At 47.2% G+C, this 17,173-nt stretch overlaps 2 protein-coding genes across 6 annotated transcripts; one reads left to right on the top strand and one right to left on the bottom strand.

The window, feature by feature from the left end:
- Positions 1-341: 341 nt before the first annotated feature.
- LOC124060657 (interferon-induced protein with tetratricopeptide repeats 1-like) lies at positions 342-8,847 on the bottom strand. Of its 2 annotated transcripts, XM_046391883.1 has the most exons (3): positions 8,454-8,847; positions 6,604-7,837; positions 342-1,619 (listed from the first exon to the last, which is right to left on the bottom strand). In XM_046391883.1, exons 1-3 carry the CDS (start codon positions 8,459-8,461, stop codon positions 1,548-1,550), a joined length of 1,314 nt encoding a protein of 437 aa, XP_046247839.1. In that variant the 5' UTR covers positions 8,462-8,847; the 3' UTR covers positions 342-1,547. The 2 variants fall into 2 exon arrangements, with proteins under 2 accessions (XP_046247839.1, XP_046247838.1); XM_046391882.1 differs by lacking the exons at positions 6,604-7,837; positions 8,454-8,847 and adding an exon at positions 3,761-4,276 and having other exon boundaries at positions 342-2,862.
- A 974-nt stretch (positions 8,848-9,821) lies between these two features.
- On the top strand, positions 9,822-16,840 carry trmt1l (tRNA methyltransferase 1-like). Of its 4 annotated transcripts, XM_046392376.1 has the most exons (17): positions 9,822-10,060; positions 10,976-10,981; positions 11,115-11,234; positions 11,315-11,377; positions 11,631-11,744; positions 11,993-12,057; positions 12,157-12,313; positions 12,767-12,887; positions 12,983-13,062; positions 13,513-13,753; positions 13,889-14,101; positions 14,181-14,371; positions 14,466-14,532; positions 14,634-14,797; positions 14,876-14,941; positions 16,190-16,316; positions 16,426-16,840. In XM_046392376.1, the coding sequence occupies exons 1-17, from the start codon at positions 10,000-10,002 to the stop codon at positions 16,610-16,612; spliced, it is 2,043 nt and encodes a 680-aa protein (XP_046248332.1). In that variant the 5' UTR covers positions 9,822-9,999; the 3' UTR covers positions 16,613-16,840. The 4 variants fall into 4 exon arrangements, with proteins under 4 accessions (XP_046248332.1, XP_046248334.1, XP_046248333.1 ...); XM_046392378.1 differs by lacking the exon at positions 10,976-10,981 and having other exon boundaries at positions 11,127-11,234; XM_046392377.1 differs by lacking the exon at positions 10,976-10,981.
- Positions 16,841-17,173: the final 333 nt, after the last annotated feature.

Genomic DNA, 17,173 nt, shown 5'->3' with positions numbered 1-17,173 from the left:
CAGCTGAGACAATGTAAAGGATGCAAAGTTTTAAATGGCTCCTGTAAAGTATTTTAATAATAAATAACAAGTTAATCCTTGCTTGGGTTTAAGTTAAGCTTTTCTTACAGGGAAATCTTTTCCTATTTAATTAAAACAACTGTTTGTTTATTTCAGGTAATTGCTGTGAAATCCCACACATGTACACCTGGACTTTGTTGAGAGCACAGATGACGAAGGGCATAAGTAAATGTTTTCCATATTTAAAGTTGCCAGTAGATCCCCTGTGCCCTGTGTACTGTGTACTGTACTGTGTACTGTATACTGTACCCACCAAAACAAGAAAGGTTAAAGAAGGCTCCTTAGTGTACATAATGTTTGTTTAATAGTGTTGTGCACATCTAAGCCACAGCGTCATATACTTACATATTCATAGCATATGAGAATATGAATACAATCAGTTTCATATCTGGTGATGATATTCCGGTTATACATGAGATTTACTAGCTCGTTACAACACAAATCAGGGTTTTATTTTCATGGCCTCAAAGCTTACAGCAAAGTGTATTCCACATAAAGTATTATGTTCTTATATGAAGTTTAAGAAACAGCTTAAAAAAAATCAAAACAACGGAGGTATTGTCAGCAACATGAGTCCGGAGAAGAACAGGAGATCAGGTGATGTTTTAATTAATCAGAGTTAACTGACTGAATTCTGGTCTTTAAACATTAAAGGACCATCGACTTAAAATAATTGAGTTTGTTTAATGAAAACTGTTCAGTTGGATTCATCTTACAACAGCTTTTGGTTTCCGTTAACAATGACAAGCTAGCAAGTAACATAAGCACATTTATTGGCATGTGAAGGTAAAATTATTTACACATCTTTGCTTAATAGGGAAAGCTTGGTGATATGGTGACTACAGTCAGAGGAATACTGTAACTGACGAGCTAATTGCTAATATGAGCTAATCGCCTACATTGTTTCATTTACTAAACAGTCCTTGAAGTGGGAAAGGCGCTCAGAGCTAACAGGCTAGCAGTTTATTTTCACCAGGAGTGTTTTTGTAGAGCACTGACAGACTCTGACAGACGCGCTAAGCAAACTGGATTATGGCACATGACTAATAAGCTACGAGAACTTTATCCTTTTTGGATTCTTCGGCTCTCTGATGGCCCACAGATCAGTAACGTCAAGAAGACTTCCTGTTGGCAGCACAAATTTCTATTTGTATTCCCCAAGTTGGACTATGTAAAATGGTTCTTAGTGATTGACTTCAAATTTGCCAGTGTATCTTGCAATTCCACTGAAACAAACTGCTAACGCTGCTATTAATTTGAGTTGTGAATGCTGCGATGTCTCTGCTTTAAAAGAGTGAATATGATTCTGTCAAAGTGCTTTTTAAACGGTCAAACAGCACGTGAATCCTCCACACCTATCCAAAGAGGCAGATTATGGCAGGTCAATCATTCAAATGTTAAAACTTTAAGACTGTGAAACGCTGACCAATGACCAGTGTAAGACCCCATAATGCTATATTTACAAAGCTAAAATTTCTCAGAACACTTTAAGGCTCTTGCAGGTTGGCCAGAAACGCCTCAATTTCTCTACACATTCGGTTCCTGCTTCTGTCTCTAATCTTCTCCAGAACTTTGATGCTGTTGTCACGAAAGAAGGACTGTTCGCGTATCTCTGCTGCCTTCATGTGATACTGTATTGACATGTGCCGATCCTTTCTATCAAAGTTTAAATATTTTGCGTAACTGTTGTAAAGCATCTGTTTGTCTGCAGGTTCTAGATCGCCTTTCAGCAGCTCCTGGTACATCTGCTCAGCTCTAGCCTGGCTGCGATGTGACTTTGCGTATATATTTGCGAGATCTATTTTCTTCACAAGTGAAGAATGAGGGTAAAGAGAAATCACCTCCTTGTGGAGACTGATTGCTCTGTCGATGGTGCTCTGGTTTGGGCGACTATCGCTGAAAAAAATGATCTTCCATTTGTAGCAGAGTGCAGCACATCTCTTCAGGTAACGTTCATCTGGATGGTTTCTCAGAGCCTCCTCTGCCAAATCAATGGCCTCATCAACAGACACATAGTGTCTGTAAACCCTTAGTATTGCTTTCATGCCACAGTAGCTGCTGACAGGATTTCTCAGAACCTTTTGAGCTAACTCCCGGGCTTCATCTTCAACTCGGTCTCCTTTCTTAGCACGCTGGTCGAGGTAGTGAACAGCGAGGTACAAGTTGTCTGGATCCTGTTCCTTGGCCATTCTCATTTTCTCTAAGATGTCAGCCTCCAGCCCTGTGTCGCTGTGCTTAAAGGCACTGACTAATGCTAAGGCATGGCTGGTGCGCCACTCCACCATGTCTGGCTGCATCTTGATGGCTCTCTCGAAGTAATCTGCGGCCAACATCTTTTTGTCTGTACTGAACTTCATCAGGGTCCAGGCTTTTTCAGCGTAGATCTCTGGATGGAGCTCGTCCTGAGACGGAGATGGATATTTTTTCATCAGATCGTCCACCTTTGACAGGTAAGCCAGACTCTCTGCTTGTTTGCCCAGGCGATGGTGCAGCCAAGCCAGGTTCCCATAGTTGACCACTAACCAGGGACCCTCAGCCGAGTCTGCTCTTCTTGTTTGGCGGAGGGCCTCTGCAGCCGCGCTGAACAAACTCTGGGCGTCTTCGGTTAAGTCCAGCCTGTACTGAATGTACCCCCGCAGGTTGTAAATGTGCCCCAGCCAGCTGTTTCCCTCCTCAGTTCCAATGTCCTTCAACTTGTCCCTGAAACGTAAAAGTTTGGACCTGCTGGGGTCCAAATCCCAGGTGAAGTGGCACTCCAGGGCGTCCAGTTTGGACTTCAGTGTTGTTTGACTGTGAGCAGCACTGGTGGAGAATAAAATATAGATCACTCATAGGTTTATCTAGTAAACTCCGATATTTGCTATGTTTGGACAATCATCCAGGGTTAGCAAAGAGCTAAGAATGGAGTCAGAAGACCTGAATAGGCAACAAGGAAATAAGGAAAGATGGAGCGATGGGATGGAAAGGGAAGGGAGGAAGGAGCATTAAAGGAACAGGAGGAAAATAAGAAAACACAAAAGGAAAGAAGGAAGTAATTAAGGAATAAAAGTGTTAGGAAGCAGGAAAGAACAAGGAACACTGAACAGACAGCAATGAAATGAGGATGGAACCGACAGAGGAAGAACCGGAGGGAAATAACTAAGGAGTAACGAGGGAGGGAACAGATCCATAAAGTAGCCTATTAGAGAAGAGAAAGAAAAAAAACATGGATCAACAAACTCCTGGAAAGAAAAAGTGGGATGGAAAAGGAAAGTAGGTAAAGAGGGAAATGACAAAGGATGCAATAAACAAAGGGGAAATGAATGGACCAGCAGTATGGAAATAAAGGAGTGAGGAGAGGAATGATGAATAAAGACAGCAGCAGAAGAAAAAAGGAGGATGAGAAGAAGGTGGAACACAGAGATGAAAGACAAATGGATAAAAAAAGGAAGGAGATTGTCAGGCGTCTATAAGGACTGAACTGAACTAAAACAAAATAAAGAAAACATTTCTTCACCACGATTAGATTTCAGAAAATAATCAACCGGTATGTTAAAAAAACAACAAGTTAAAATAGCTGAAAGAGAAGAAAGAAAACAGAACAAGAAACGTGAGAGACTGGTTTGAACGCAGAGGGAAGACAGGAAATGAGAACACTGAGGATCCATGAGGTCCAAATGTGGTGCTGGGGGACTCGAGGCAGCAGAAGCAGGTAACTCACCTCATCGCTCAGCTGAGTCCTCAATAGCTCAGTAATGTTTGCTCTGAAACTCTCGGTGATGTCTGACTTCTGCTTCGCTCTGAATGCTGTGAGCAGCAGCCTGAAATGTCCTCCCTGCCGCGAAGTTCAGAGGCGGGACGTTCGTTTCGCGAGAGGCGAACAGACGCGAACTCGCCGCCCTGAGGCGAAGCTCGGCAGCTGTCGGGATATTCAGAGAGACGAATCAAGAAACTAACCGCCTGAACAGATTCGCGCGAACAACACGACGCGGAAAACCGTCTTGACTTTCGTTTCTCAGGAATGGAAACCTACAGACACGTCTGCCAGCCTGAAGGAACAAAACAGAGTCAGAACGACGTGTCCGTACGTTTCCTCTGAAGCTGATTCAAAGTTAGAAACGCGAATTCTTGTAGAAGTTGAGTTAAACACTATTCAGAGGCCTGATGCTGCGCCTTCCCATCAGATGGAAACACAGGGAGGCCTGTGTGTGTCACTGCTGTGTGTGTGTGTGTGTGTGTGTTACTGCTGTGGGTCGGTATGAAACGCAGGGACGCGGTCACCTGGACGCACCTGCACCGGGACGCTCTGCTGCCACCTAGCGGTGCACCCATGTCAGGTTTGGTGAACCTTCACGCTGCAGGGCTCCCTTAAACTGAAAAAAGGTCATCTGATAGTTTTTGTTATAAAAGCATTCATGTTGACTTGAAAGTTGAAAGTAAAGAAATCATTCTTCCACTTAAAAACAGGAACTGACAGAACGATTTCATTTCAGTGGCAATTTTAGACCTTTTCAAGCTCTAAACTCAAATTATTTTATCGTGCAAATGATTTCAGTTTTAGATGTTGGACCACTGAGCTGTGAGTCATGAAGCCTTCACAGTTCAGCAGTATGAGCCTGCAGTATCTGAGGTCACTGCGCCTGTGGACGCTCTGACAGACAAAAGTCTAAAAATACTGTGTGTGTTTCCTGCTTGCTTCAGTTTTCACGACATGAGCTGTATAAGGGAATTCTTTTACTTCTTACTTCGCTCTCATTCTCCTTTAGGTTGGGGTTGACCTTGGTCATCGCCGTTGTACTGAATCTCAATGGCAGACCCCCTGGCGTCTCCCCTGGAGACAGCGGCTGACACCAAGGCCTTGACAGTGGCAGATGATTGGATGCTCACTTGGCGAGTCTTGGCTCTGTCCTGTTTGGTCTGTTTCACCATGGGAGTAGATGCTCAGTCCCTCCCTTATCGTCCATTTTGGGCTTTTACTATCTAGCTAAACCATCTTGAGCATTCTCCAAGTTGTATAAAAGACTTGTGTTCGGGTTTCTCAGGTCAGAACTGCGTGGCATCACATGCAGCACTCGGTGCTGATGACTCCTGATTCTCCCTGAGCTCAAGTTCAATAAATCTTTCAGCTTCAGACATCCAGGTCTGGCGTCGTTTCTTCAGCACTGCAGTACTGAGACAAGCAGCACAGAAGTCCGTCTGCTTTGACTTTTCACGTGTCGTCTTCGTTGTTTTCGTACAGTTGTGGTTACGCTCTCTCCACCTCCAGACACTCGTATTCTGAGCGTCATTCATTTCTCCACAAAAGAGACAAAACACAAAGAATAAAGTTTAAGGTGAATTTTACTGATAGATTTATTTGTTGTAAATTTTCTACAGATATTGTAATGACGGTTAGTGACCATTTGATATTGTGATGTCCCATCCAATTAAGTTAAATAATAACCTAATAAACAAACAATGAATTAATCTTTGCTTCTACACCATTCTGTCAAGCAAACATTTTCCTGTTTAATTAATAGTTTATTTCCAATAAATGTGTAAGGAATTTATTTTGAAATCTCCCATATGTGCTGTGTAGTGTTACCTGCACTTTGATTAAATTATTTAACAAGAGTATTGTTTCTCTTGAGTTTTTCAAATTTTAGACGACCACACACTCACGCCTGAGGACAATGTGGAGTAGCCACACAGAAGGGCCCATACTTTGTATGAACAGAAGCCACCAAACCAAGAGTTTTATTTTCCACTGCAGTAATCGTCGAGTGATTTTCCTTTAGCTCTACTACAGTAATTGTAGTTGAGACGCTAGAAGTGAAGGCAACCAGATATATTTAGGTTGTCGAAGACGTTTCACCTCTCAACTCGGAGACACGGAAAACAACACCAAACTTCAACCACTGATGAACAGAATAAACGGAAAAACGTTGTTGTTCCCTATGTGGCAGGTTGTCTGAGAAACTTACAAGGACTTTCTCTAAGCACAACATCTCGACACATTTCAAACCCAGCAACACCCTCAGACAAAGACTGGTCCATCCTAAAGACGAGACACCTACAGACAAACTAAACAACATGCTGCAGTGAGGAGCACTCAGACCTGCTCAGACCTGCTCAGACCTGCTCAGACCTTTACACGAGGGAAACCAAACAACCACAGACGCATGTTTAATTGTACCTAACTGTTTTTAGTAAGGTAAGAAAAAATATGGGTATGGTCATTTAAATGTAGATGAAGAGAGTTTTTCTTCTGACTTTTCTGTTTTCCCTTTTAAATTTAACTTTCGGATAAAATGATCCTCCATGTCTAAGTGGTGAAGCTGTGAAAACCTGCTATCAGTGAACTAATCGCTCAACACCATCTCCACCACTTCACACTAAATGCAGTTTTTACAAATCTTTTCCACAAGCTTTTCAAATCTGTGCCTAATCACATTTTAAGTTAACACAATGCCCATATTTCTTTCTGGATTTAGAACCAGTGCTCTTAAGTGCACTTTAAGACTTTTGCAGGTTTTCCAGAAACTCATCTATTTCTTTACAAAGTTTAGCATTTTTGTCTCTAATCTTCTCCAGAACTCTGATGCTGTTGTCACGAAAGGAGGACTGTTCAGGTATCTCTGCTGCCTTCATGTGATACTGTATTGACTTGTACCGATCCTGTGGATTGCAATAGTTTGCAAACTTGCTGTAAAGCATCTGTTTGTCTGCAGGTTCTAGATCGCCTCTCAGCAGCTCCTGGTACATCTGCTCAGCTCTAGCCTGGCTGTGATATGACTTTGCGTATATATTTGCGAGATCTATTTTCTTCACAAGTGAAGAATGAGGGTAAAGAGAAATCACCTCCTCGTGGAGACTGATTGCTCTGTTGATGGTGCTCTGGTTTGGGAAAGTGCCTGCAGAAGAAATGATCCATTTGTAGCAGAGTGCAGCACAGCTCTTCAGGTAACGTTCATCTGGATGGTTTCTCAGAGCCTCCTCTGCCAAATCAATGGCCTCATCAACAGACACATAGTGAATGTAAACCCACAGTATTGCTTTCATGCCACAGTAGCTGCTGACAGGACTTCTCAGAACCTTTTGAGCTAACTCCCGGGCTTCATCTTCAACTCGGTCTCCTTTCTTAGCACGCTGGTCGAGGTAGTGAACAGCGAGGTACAAGTTGTCTGGATCCTGTTCCTTGGCCATTCTCACTTTCTCTAAGATGTCAGCCTCCAGCCCTGTGTCGCTGTGCTTAAAGGCACTGACTAATGCTAAGGCATGGCTGGTGCGCCACTCCACCATGTCTGGCTGCATCTTGATGGCTCTCTCGAAGTAATCTGCGGCCAACATCTTTTTGTCTGTACTGAACTTCATCAGGGTCCAGGCTTTTTCAGCGTAGATCTCTGGATGGAGCTCGTCCTGAGACGGAGATGGATATTTTTTCATCAGATCGTCCACCTTTGACAGGTAAGCCAGACTCTCTGCTTGTTTGCCCAGGCGATGGTGCAGCCAAGCCAGGTTCCCATAGTTGACCACTAACCAGGGACCCTCAGCCGAGTCTGCTCTTCTTGTTTGGCGGAGGGCCTCTGCAGCCGCGCTGAACAAACTCTGGGCGTCTTCGGTTAAGTCCAGCCTGTACTGAATGTACCCCCGCAGGTTGTAAATGTGCCCCAGCCAGCTGTTTCCCTCCTCAGTTCCAATGTCCTTCAACTTGTCCCTGATACGTAAAAGTTTGGACCTGCTGGGGTCCAAATTCCAGGTGAAGTGGCACTCCAGGGCGTCCAGTTTGGACTTCAGTGTTGTTTGACTGTGAGCAGCACTGGTGGAGAATAAACATAAGAAATATTAAAACACATCATATGTTCATACAGGACACCCTGAAGGGTGTGTTTGGATAACCACAGTTCATCTTGTGTGGAGCAGCATTGAACAGGCATAATAATTTAGTTATTTCCTGTTTTATATTGACAGTAAACGTATAATATGTAACTTTGGGCTTAAATTTTTATGAAGTTGCTTGACAAAAAATCCAAGGTTGAGGCTGCTCTCCTCTGCTCACTTAACCATTCAGCCGATTCTGTGCTAGAAACCTGAGTGTGAAGAAAGAAGAATTAAGACTAAAGGAGAAAAAGACAAATGGGATGGAGTAAGAAATAAAAAGAAAGGACGAGGGAAGCAGTCAGCACAAGAAGAAGAAAAAGAGAAGGAAGAGGTAAGAAATGAGGAACGGACTGAAGACAGCTGATCCTGAACTACCACAGAGGAAACACACTGCAGGGTTTCTTTTAGAGCAAAAGATGCACAGAACTTAAATACAACAGGGATATAAGACAGCAATAAGACAACAACAACAAGATAAAAGACAGAATGAAGAAGGTCACAATGACAGCTTGTTTGCTCCTACAGTGATATGCAGTGCAGAAGCCGTCACTCACCTCATCATTCAGCAGGTGTCAGTCGCTCGGGCTGATTTCTGCTTTCTGATGCTGCTTTGGCTTCACTGGGAGAAACTAAGTGATGTCCAACTTCTGCCTCGCTTTAAATCGTGTGATGTTAGTGATTATGAACTCAAAACAAATTCCACATATGGGTGAGTGACCTGCTTGACTTGTTTTTAAATAGTTTTGGTCCAGACACACCTAGACTTTTCTTTCCTGGGAAACGAAACCCACAGCTGGAGTCGAACTGAACTACAAAACCATCACCTGCAACATTTTAAAGTTATTTTTTCCACATAGCTTGTGAAGAAATAATAAAATCTCAGCTCTTCATCCATATTATGGTCTTCAGTGTAGCTCAATAAATGAACAAAATGGACAAAAGTATTGGGACAGATGCCCGTCACACCAACAGGGACTTGAATGACGTCTCATTGTAAACACACAGACAGCTTTGCAGCTCTAACAGCTTTCACTCTTCTGTGAAGGCTTTCCACAACATGTTGGAGTGTTTCTGTGGGAATTTGTGCCCATTCATGCAGTAGAGCATTTGTGAGGTCACACACTGATGTTGGACCAAAAGGCCTGGCTCACAATCTCCGTTCCAGTTCATCCCAAAGGTGTTGGATGGGGTTGAGGTCAGGGCTCTGTGTGGGCCAGTCAAGTTCTTCCACACCAAACTCATCCAACCATGTCTTTATGGAGCTTTGTGCACTGGGGCACAGTCATGCTGGAATAGAAAAGGGCCTTCAACAAACTGTTGCCACAAAGTTGGAAGCACAGCATTGTCCAAAATGTCTTGGTGTGCTGAAGCATTAAGATTTCCCTTCACTGGAAGTCAGGGGCTGAACAAAGAAAAACACTCATATTATACTACCTCAAAGTCTTACTGTCTGCTTCTAAGACCACAGTCGTTCAGTGTTTTTAGTTGATGTTGTTGTCTTGTACATGTGGTCAGCCTCCCCTCTGCTCTCAGGCCACACTCCTTTGTTTCCAACAAAGCTGCCTAATGAGCCACCTTCCAGAGGGGTGTACGCCGTTGTTTTTCTGCTCAGCTGCCATTAACTTTCATTAAACTTAATCACTAATTAACATTGTTGTTTTAGTCTTGTGCACGCTTTATATGAGCCGGATCAAATACTCCTGAAAAATATTCACAACAGGCTCTTCTTGAAACCATATCGATCACATATCGACCAGTTCGCTGCCTTCTGCCCACAGTTTGGTTTGTTTTTGTCGGTGACGAACTGGGACAGCAGCTCTGAAGCTCTGCCGCCACCTCCCGGTCACACCTGCTTACTGCAAGTGCTTTTCTCAACCTGAACACACACTCATTTTCGACACCGGAACTCATATCGGATCATTTTCCGTCACTGCTAGAGTGCTACAGGAACTTAATATTAAGTTTGGATTACTATTTCATTTACACGTCAGATTAGTCGAATCGCGGCAAAATTCAACAGCCGCTTACGTTTAAAATCTGCGCAGTTTACGTAAATTACGTAGAACAGAACATTTCCTGCGTATGTTGCTGTAGTTCGTAATGGCGGAGCTGAAGGAGGCAGATGCTGCTCAGCTACACCAGGAGGACGTCGATATCAAACGTAAGTAAAGCGCACCAGTTTGCCGTTTGAACGCCAAGTTTGTGGCGGTGGTGCGGAGAATAAACCGCAGTTTCCCCGCCGTCCGCGCTGTGCAGTGAATTCATGGAGAATGAGAGTTTCTAACTGCTGAACTAAACGAGGGCCTCACCACGGAGCTCCGCCACAGGACCTAAATAGTCAACAATAACAGCGACAAAAGGGCTGGAGCTAAAGCTAGCTGAGCCGCGGACGGCAGCGGGCTCCCCCAGCAGTGCAGGCCGTGTCGGGGTGCGGACTTTGGGTCGCGATGTTACCACAGTTTCGGTTGACACAGTCTCATCACGGAGCTGCATTACAGGACCACAGAGCCGCGCAGTTCGGCCAGTGACTGACGGTGTGTCAGTGGTTTATTAACGGTCTGTTAGCGGGCTGTTAACTGCTTCATGTCCACGGAGCCGTCGGTTTTAGTTTCAGGACAAAAGAGCAGCCAGCTGGGGTGAGCTAAACTTCAAAGGATGGATGCCCTTAACCTGTAGTATCGAAGTACTCGTACAGTACTTGAAGTATTTGTACTTCAAGTACTGGAGTTGTACTTCTACTCCACTACACGCAGAGGAAATACTTTACTACATTTACGTTTAGTTGTGACTTTGCACATTCACATTGTTAACACAAAACAGGCCTGTTATCGAATAATAAAATATTGGTATATAAATATATAAATAATAAAATATTAACAAGGATAAAACTTTATTGACAGCCAGTGAAATTGACAAGCGGCCCTTCAGTATCTAAAGTCACTGAACTGAGCTGTGGTGAACACAGGAGTGACTCTAATCTGATGGGTCTGCTGTACCTTTACTCCAGTCAAGGCTTACAGAGTAGCAGAGTATTTGTACTCTGTTGTACTGATGTTCCTACCATACAGGGGATCAGGTGGAGGTCCTGACACTGAAGCTCCTCTGCTGTTAGCCTCCCAACAAGTCACCCCTCTGTTTAAACAGGCCACGGCTACTGCCGCCGACAGCACAGGCGGAGGTTGACCCGCTTAGTTTTCTCTTCTGTGTCTGTGAAGGTGGAGGTGGAGATGGAGATGGAGAAGATGCACCTTCAGCTGGTGACCAAGCTGCAGGGCAGGCGGCAAAGGACGACGCCGCTGCAGACGGCGATGCCAAACCCTCCACCACAACCGCAGGTGATGAAATACGAGATCTGATCAGCTGACGTGAGCGAAACTTCAGTTGTCACTTCAGTGTTCTGCTTTTCCCCAAACAGAGAGACACAAATCCATCCAAACTAAACTGGAGGGCCTCGAGATGCTGGTGGACCTCAACGGTGGTACGTTCACGTCCTCAGTAAATCCTCATCCCTTCTGCGGCGTTTAGACGGGAATCAGAAAGTGTTTTTCATAATCCATTCACCGTTGAAGTCGTTTTTAAAACAAAACACCAACAGATGAGCTTGTTTCCGCTCAGCCAGACAAAAGCAGACTTCTGTGTGGTTGGTGGGCGGTTTTATTGACATTTCATAGACCAAACAATGAATTGATAAAGAAAATAAAGTGCAAATATGAAAATGCTTCACTCATCAGCGGGACGTAAGTCGTGTCCTCTGTGTCCTGAGGAGAAGTTCAAAGCCTGCTACAGCCACAAGCTCCGCCGACACCTGCAGAACCTGCACTGGAAAGTCTACGTGGAGTTTGAAGGTAGGAGCTCGAAAGCCCGTCAGTCCCCACCTGCTGCTCAGTGAGGTCCAGCACTGGTTAGTGACCAGGTCTGACCTTCAGTCTGTGATCCGGCTCATCCCAGACCTGTCTGATGGGGTTAAAGTCAGCAGTTCTGTGAGCGAGTGGACACGACGATAGCTTGTGCCAGCAGGTGGAGGCTGAAAGTGATCATTTCCAGAGCTGTGAATCCAGACGTGAGTGTGAAACAACATGTTGACCTTTGACAGGCCAGAGGATGTGCATCTGCCACCTGCCCTGCAGAAACCTGAAGCCCAGCCTCAGTGGAGATCAGGTGAGGAATAAAATCCTAGCAGGTCGCCTTTCTCTTCTTCAGTCCTGCCTCATGAAACGGTGAAGCAGCTCAGCGTGCTGTTGTGTCACCTCCCTGCAGGCGCCGGGGAGGCACGGCGCTCACTACCACTGCGTGGTGTGTTCGGTCACCATCGCCCGGAAGACAGACATGATCAGCCACCTGAAACGACACGTCAACAAAGGAGAGACTGAAGCCAGCTACTGCGGGAGCTCCGACGTGGCGTTCGAGGAGCCGGGTAAGAAATGCCGACCCCACGCCGACGTGACCACACGCGCCGCCGGCCGTTAGGAGAGCACGTTCTGGCAGTCTGGGTTGTTTGAACCAGATTGATGTGAGAATTGTATTTAGGATGTTTTCACCACTTCACCTTGAGGTCAGGCAGGCCTTTCTGACGGGGAACCGCACCTGTCGCCGAGTCCCTCAACACAAACGTCGTTTTACCTCAAACAGCACAGGAGTTCATGGCCTGCTGAGACTTCAGTGAATCAGACCTAATGGGTTCAGCAGGGGGCGGTCAGCACTGTCGCCTCACAGCCAGAGGGTTCCAGGTTCGAGTCCCGGTCTGGGTCCTTCTGTGCAGAGTTTGCATGTTCTTCCTGTGCCTGCGTGGGTTTTCTCTGGCTTCCCGAGGTGTGAGTGTGTGTGTGTGTGTGGTACAGGTCAACAGTGACGCGTGTGTGTGTTGCAGCTCCGTCCGGTCAGGCGTATGAAATCATGAAAGAGCTTGGAACCAACGTCCAGCTCCTGCCCAACCACACCACCCCGCAGAAGAGCGACACCTACTTCAACCGCAAGATGAAGACCAACAGGTCAGCACACACGCGCGAGACGACGTCTTACAAACACGCACACACAGATTTTTAATGAGACGCGTCTGTTGAGGCACAGTTTGTGTGTGTTTCAGGCAGCTGGTGTTTTGTTCGCTGGCTGTTCTGGCTGAGGAGAGAAACCCACTCGAGTGTCTGGACGCTTTCGGAGCGACAGGTGAGACGCCACGGTCTCCATTCAGATGTACAGAAACCCGATCATTAAAATATGCTGTGGAAGAACCAGAACAAACTGGCTGCAAATTCATCGACAAAGTCGATCAGAAAGTCTCAGTCAGATGAGCAGGAAGTCTGAGTCGACATCACGCATCAGGTTACACATGAATAAATGCTGTCAGATCTCCACAATAACACAAACCCTCTGACTGCCGTCTCCTGTCTGCTGTCTCCTGTCTGCCTTCTCCTGTCTGCGGACTCTTGTCTGCTGTCTCCTGTCTGCCTTCTCCTGTCTCCTGTCTGCCTTCTCCTGTCTGCGGACTCTTGTCTGCTGTCTCCTGTCTGCGGTCTCCTGTCTCCTGTCTTCTGTCTGTGGTCTGCTGTCTTCTGTCTGTGGCCTCCTGTCTGTGGTCTGCTGTCTGTGGTCTCCTGTCTGCTGTCTGTCTCTCAGGGATTATGGGCCTCCAGTGGGCGAAACACCTTCGAGCTGCAGTCAAAGTCACCATAACTGATATCAGTGACACGTGTGTCAAAATGATCAAAGAAAACTGTGAGCTCAACAACATTCGGGTGGACGGAGGCTCACGAGGCCCCCGGGGGCCCGATGAAGTCAAGGGAGCAGCCATCGCTACGGTGGAGGTAGCCAAGATGGACGCCAATGTCATCATGCACCTGCGGCCCTTTGATTACATGTAAGTGATGCGATTTGGAATCGATTTAGTTTATTGGTATTTGTCTTTTTTATGCATTCTGAAATCTGATTGGCTAAAAAGAGGGATTTTCTTTCTTTACTTCTGCATAATAAAACCCACAATACAAACTTTCAGTCACTTGGATCCATACGGCACGGCAGTGAACTACCTGGACGCCGCCTTCAGAAACGTGCGGAACCTGGGCATCATCTCGGTGACGTCCACAGACACGGGCTCGCTGTACTCCAAGTCTCCCAACGTCACCTTGCGGCACTACGGCTGCCACATCGTACGCACCGAGTACTACAAAGAGCTGGCTGCTCGCATGGTTGTAGCCACTGTGGCCAGGTAGGTCCGTCTGTCCCGATACCCGCCCTGATGCTGACACTGTCCCGACTGAACCCTGACGCCGCGCTGCCTGTTGCAGGGCGGCGGCTCGCTGTAACAAAGGCGTCGAGGTGCTGCTGGCGGTGGCGCTGGAGCATTTTGTCCTGGTGGTGGTCAGAGTCCTCAGAGGTCCCTCGCAGGCCGACGAGTCGGCCAAGAAGCTCCGCAAGCTGGTCCACTGTCAGTGGTGTGAGGAGAGAGTCTTCCTCAAACAGGGGAACATGGTGGACGGTGAGTGTTTTTACACGCTCCGAGGTCACGGCTGACGTCTGGTCAGTTTGCCCTCTGATGAGAGCAAAAGAATCACGTTGTGCGTTTCCTCCAGACACGCTGCCCTGCAACTGTCATGGAAGTCTGCCGGGAAGGACAGCAGTGCAACTGGGACCGTTATGGTAAACCTCAGCACCTCCACACACACACACACTGAGCTCCATCCTCTACTGCAGTATGAACCGCACAGAAATCTGCTCTGTGTGTGTGTGTGTGTGTCCAGGTGTGGGCCTCTGTTTAACACGGGCTTCCTGAGGAGGATGCTGTCAGCCGCCGTGCAGCACAGCATGGACGACATCCAGCCGCTCGTCAAAACTCTCATCTGTGAGTCCGAGTGCACCACCCTCAAGTCTCTAGTCCACGGACCGTCGGCTCTCACCAATCAGGGTAAAAGTCTGACTTCACGCCTGTAACACGCCTGTATGCTGTGGCTGAACACGTGTTGACGGTGTTTCCTCTCTGCAGTGGAGTGCGGCGTCGTCATTAAGACCCTACAGAGCGGCGAGGAGTCGGGTCCTGCAGATCAGTCTGGTGAGGCCGTCTCACTTTTTAAATAAAGTTTTTAAATGCTGGCACTGTACACTTTGTCATATCAAAAGCAGATCTGAGTCCAGCCTCCTCCACTGTGTCGTATTTGGTATGAAAACAGAACACAGTCTCACTCTGTGCCACCACCTAACAGTTTGGGTCGAGTCCCCACCGAGTCTCGAGTCCCCACCGAGTCCCAACTCCCCACGTCATGGGTTAAAATGTTGTGGCTGGGAGGAGGCAGGCGGGAACCAGCAGAGTGCATCTCTTCAGTGTCCTCCTCGCGAGCTTTAAAGAGCCGCGATGAGACGAATCCGCTGCAGAGAAAACGTTGAGCGGTGTGAACCGGTCTCAGCCGGATTCCACCCGCCGCGCTGTGACTCGGCTTGTCAGGTTGCAGGTCTGACAGCGATAATGCAGCGTGTCCTCAGGAGACATGAATGCTTTCAGGAGCAACAGACTCTTAATGTCCTCTGCGGGAACCACAGAAGAAGAGAGCGTCCGTTTCCCTGAGGTAACTCAGTAACGGATCATGCTTCTGCACTACAGGAAGCTCGCTGAGACACTAAACACTTCGTCTCATTGTAGTCAACCGGCAGGTTTGTCGAACACTTTCTGTTGTAAACTCTAACACACAGTCTACATGCACGGAGTCTAAAACCCAACACTGCTGAGCAGCCAGAGTGATGAGAGCACAGAGACTGCAGCTCCACTGTGTCCTGTAGGGGGCGCTGCAGCTCCACTGTGTCCTGTAGGGGGCGCTGCAGCTCTACCTGTGCTCTGTAGGGGGCGCTGCAGCTCTACCTGTGTCCTGTAGGGGGCGCTGCAGCTCCACTGTGTCCTGTAGGGGGCGCTGCAGCTCTACCTGTGTCCTGTAGGGGGCGCTGCAGCTCCACTGTGTCCTGTAGGGGGCACTGCAGCTCTACCTGTGCTCTGTAGGGGGCGCTGCAGCTCCTCCTGTGTCCTGTAGGGGGCACTGCAGCTCCACTGTGCTTCACCTTCAGCAGGGAAATCTCCACGTCAGTGACTTCTTTAACCTCCTAAACTCATTTTGAAAGCCCTTTCCCCACAGTTTGACACTTTGACTTGTTGTGTATTCTGTTCTGTGCATTTTGTTAAACTTATTTCCCCAAGAATGACAGATGTGGTCTTTGTGGTCTGAGCCAGACCTTGTGATGGCTCTGCGGGAATGTTTGAACAGTCGCTGCTGGGCGTCACACGTGATTAAACATGCGTGACATCACTGTGCAGGGAAGAGGAAGACGGGGGACGAGTCGGGTAATGTCGTGAAGAAGCTGAAGTCTGAGGCGTCTCTGGAACATCCGCCCTTCTATTACAGCATCCACCGCCACAGCATCCGAGGCATGAACATGCCCAAGTGAGTGAGTCCCGCCCTCCGGCGTGTCGGCGGGAAAACAGCAGCCGCCTCACTGCTGAAGATGTGAAACTGAACCTCAGGTGCTTTCACGTTTTCTTCTTCTGCACAGGCTGAACAAGTTCCTGCAGTACCTGACGGAGGCCGGCTTCAGGGTGAGCCGCACCCACTTCGACCCGACGGGGGTTCGGACCGACGCCACGCTGGACCAGTTCAAATCTGTCCTCACCAAGTACAGCGTGCCCACGTACACCAACGCCGCCGCCCAGACGAGTGTGAGCGTGCAGAAAACGGCGTGAGGGCGAGCGTGGCCGCCGTCAGCCCGCACTCGGCGACCCCTGCACTGACGCCTGGAGCACACCTGCACCTGTGTGGACGGCCCTTCACCGCAGCGGCGTAGAAACCAAACTGACCCTGAGCCCAGTTCATCCACTGTTTATTTATTTCACGTTTGTCTTTTGTAGCTGCTTTACTGTCCGCTTTTGTTTCTCTTCTAAAACAATAAAATCTTCATGCAAAGCCTCCCGTTTGGCTGTGATGACAAACCTGCACAGACGCTTTCAGACAGTCCTCACACCTGAGTCCACCTGAGGTCTCGTCAGGTACCTGAAGCAGGATTACTTCACCGATCAGACGGGAGGACAGTCGGCCAGTGGCTGAAGACTTTGAGAGAAACACGTTGATTAAAGGCTGCATTGCGAAGCAAACAGTGACAGGATGTAACAAAGTACGTTCACTCAAGTACTGTACTTCAGTATGACTTTGAAGTACTCTCACTTGATCGTTTCCATTTTCTCCTACTTTAAGACTCAACTACAGTTTTCATGGGTTACTTTCAGTACTGAGTATTAATAAAACAC

Source organism: Scatophagus argus, chromosome 6, assembly GCF_020382885.2.
Source record: "Scatophagus argus isolate fScaArg1 chromosome 6, fScaArg1.pri, whole genome shotgun sequence".
Classification (NCBI taxonomy): domain Eukaryota; kingdom Metazoa; phylum Chordata; class Actinopteri; family Scatophagidae; genus Scatophagus; species Scatophagus argus.
This window is presented reverse-complemented; position numbering and strand designations above follow the sequence as displayed.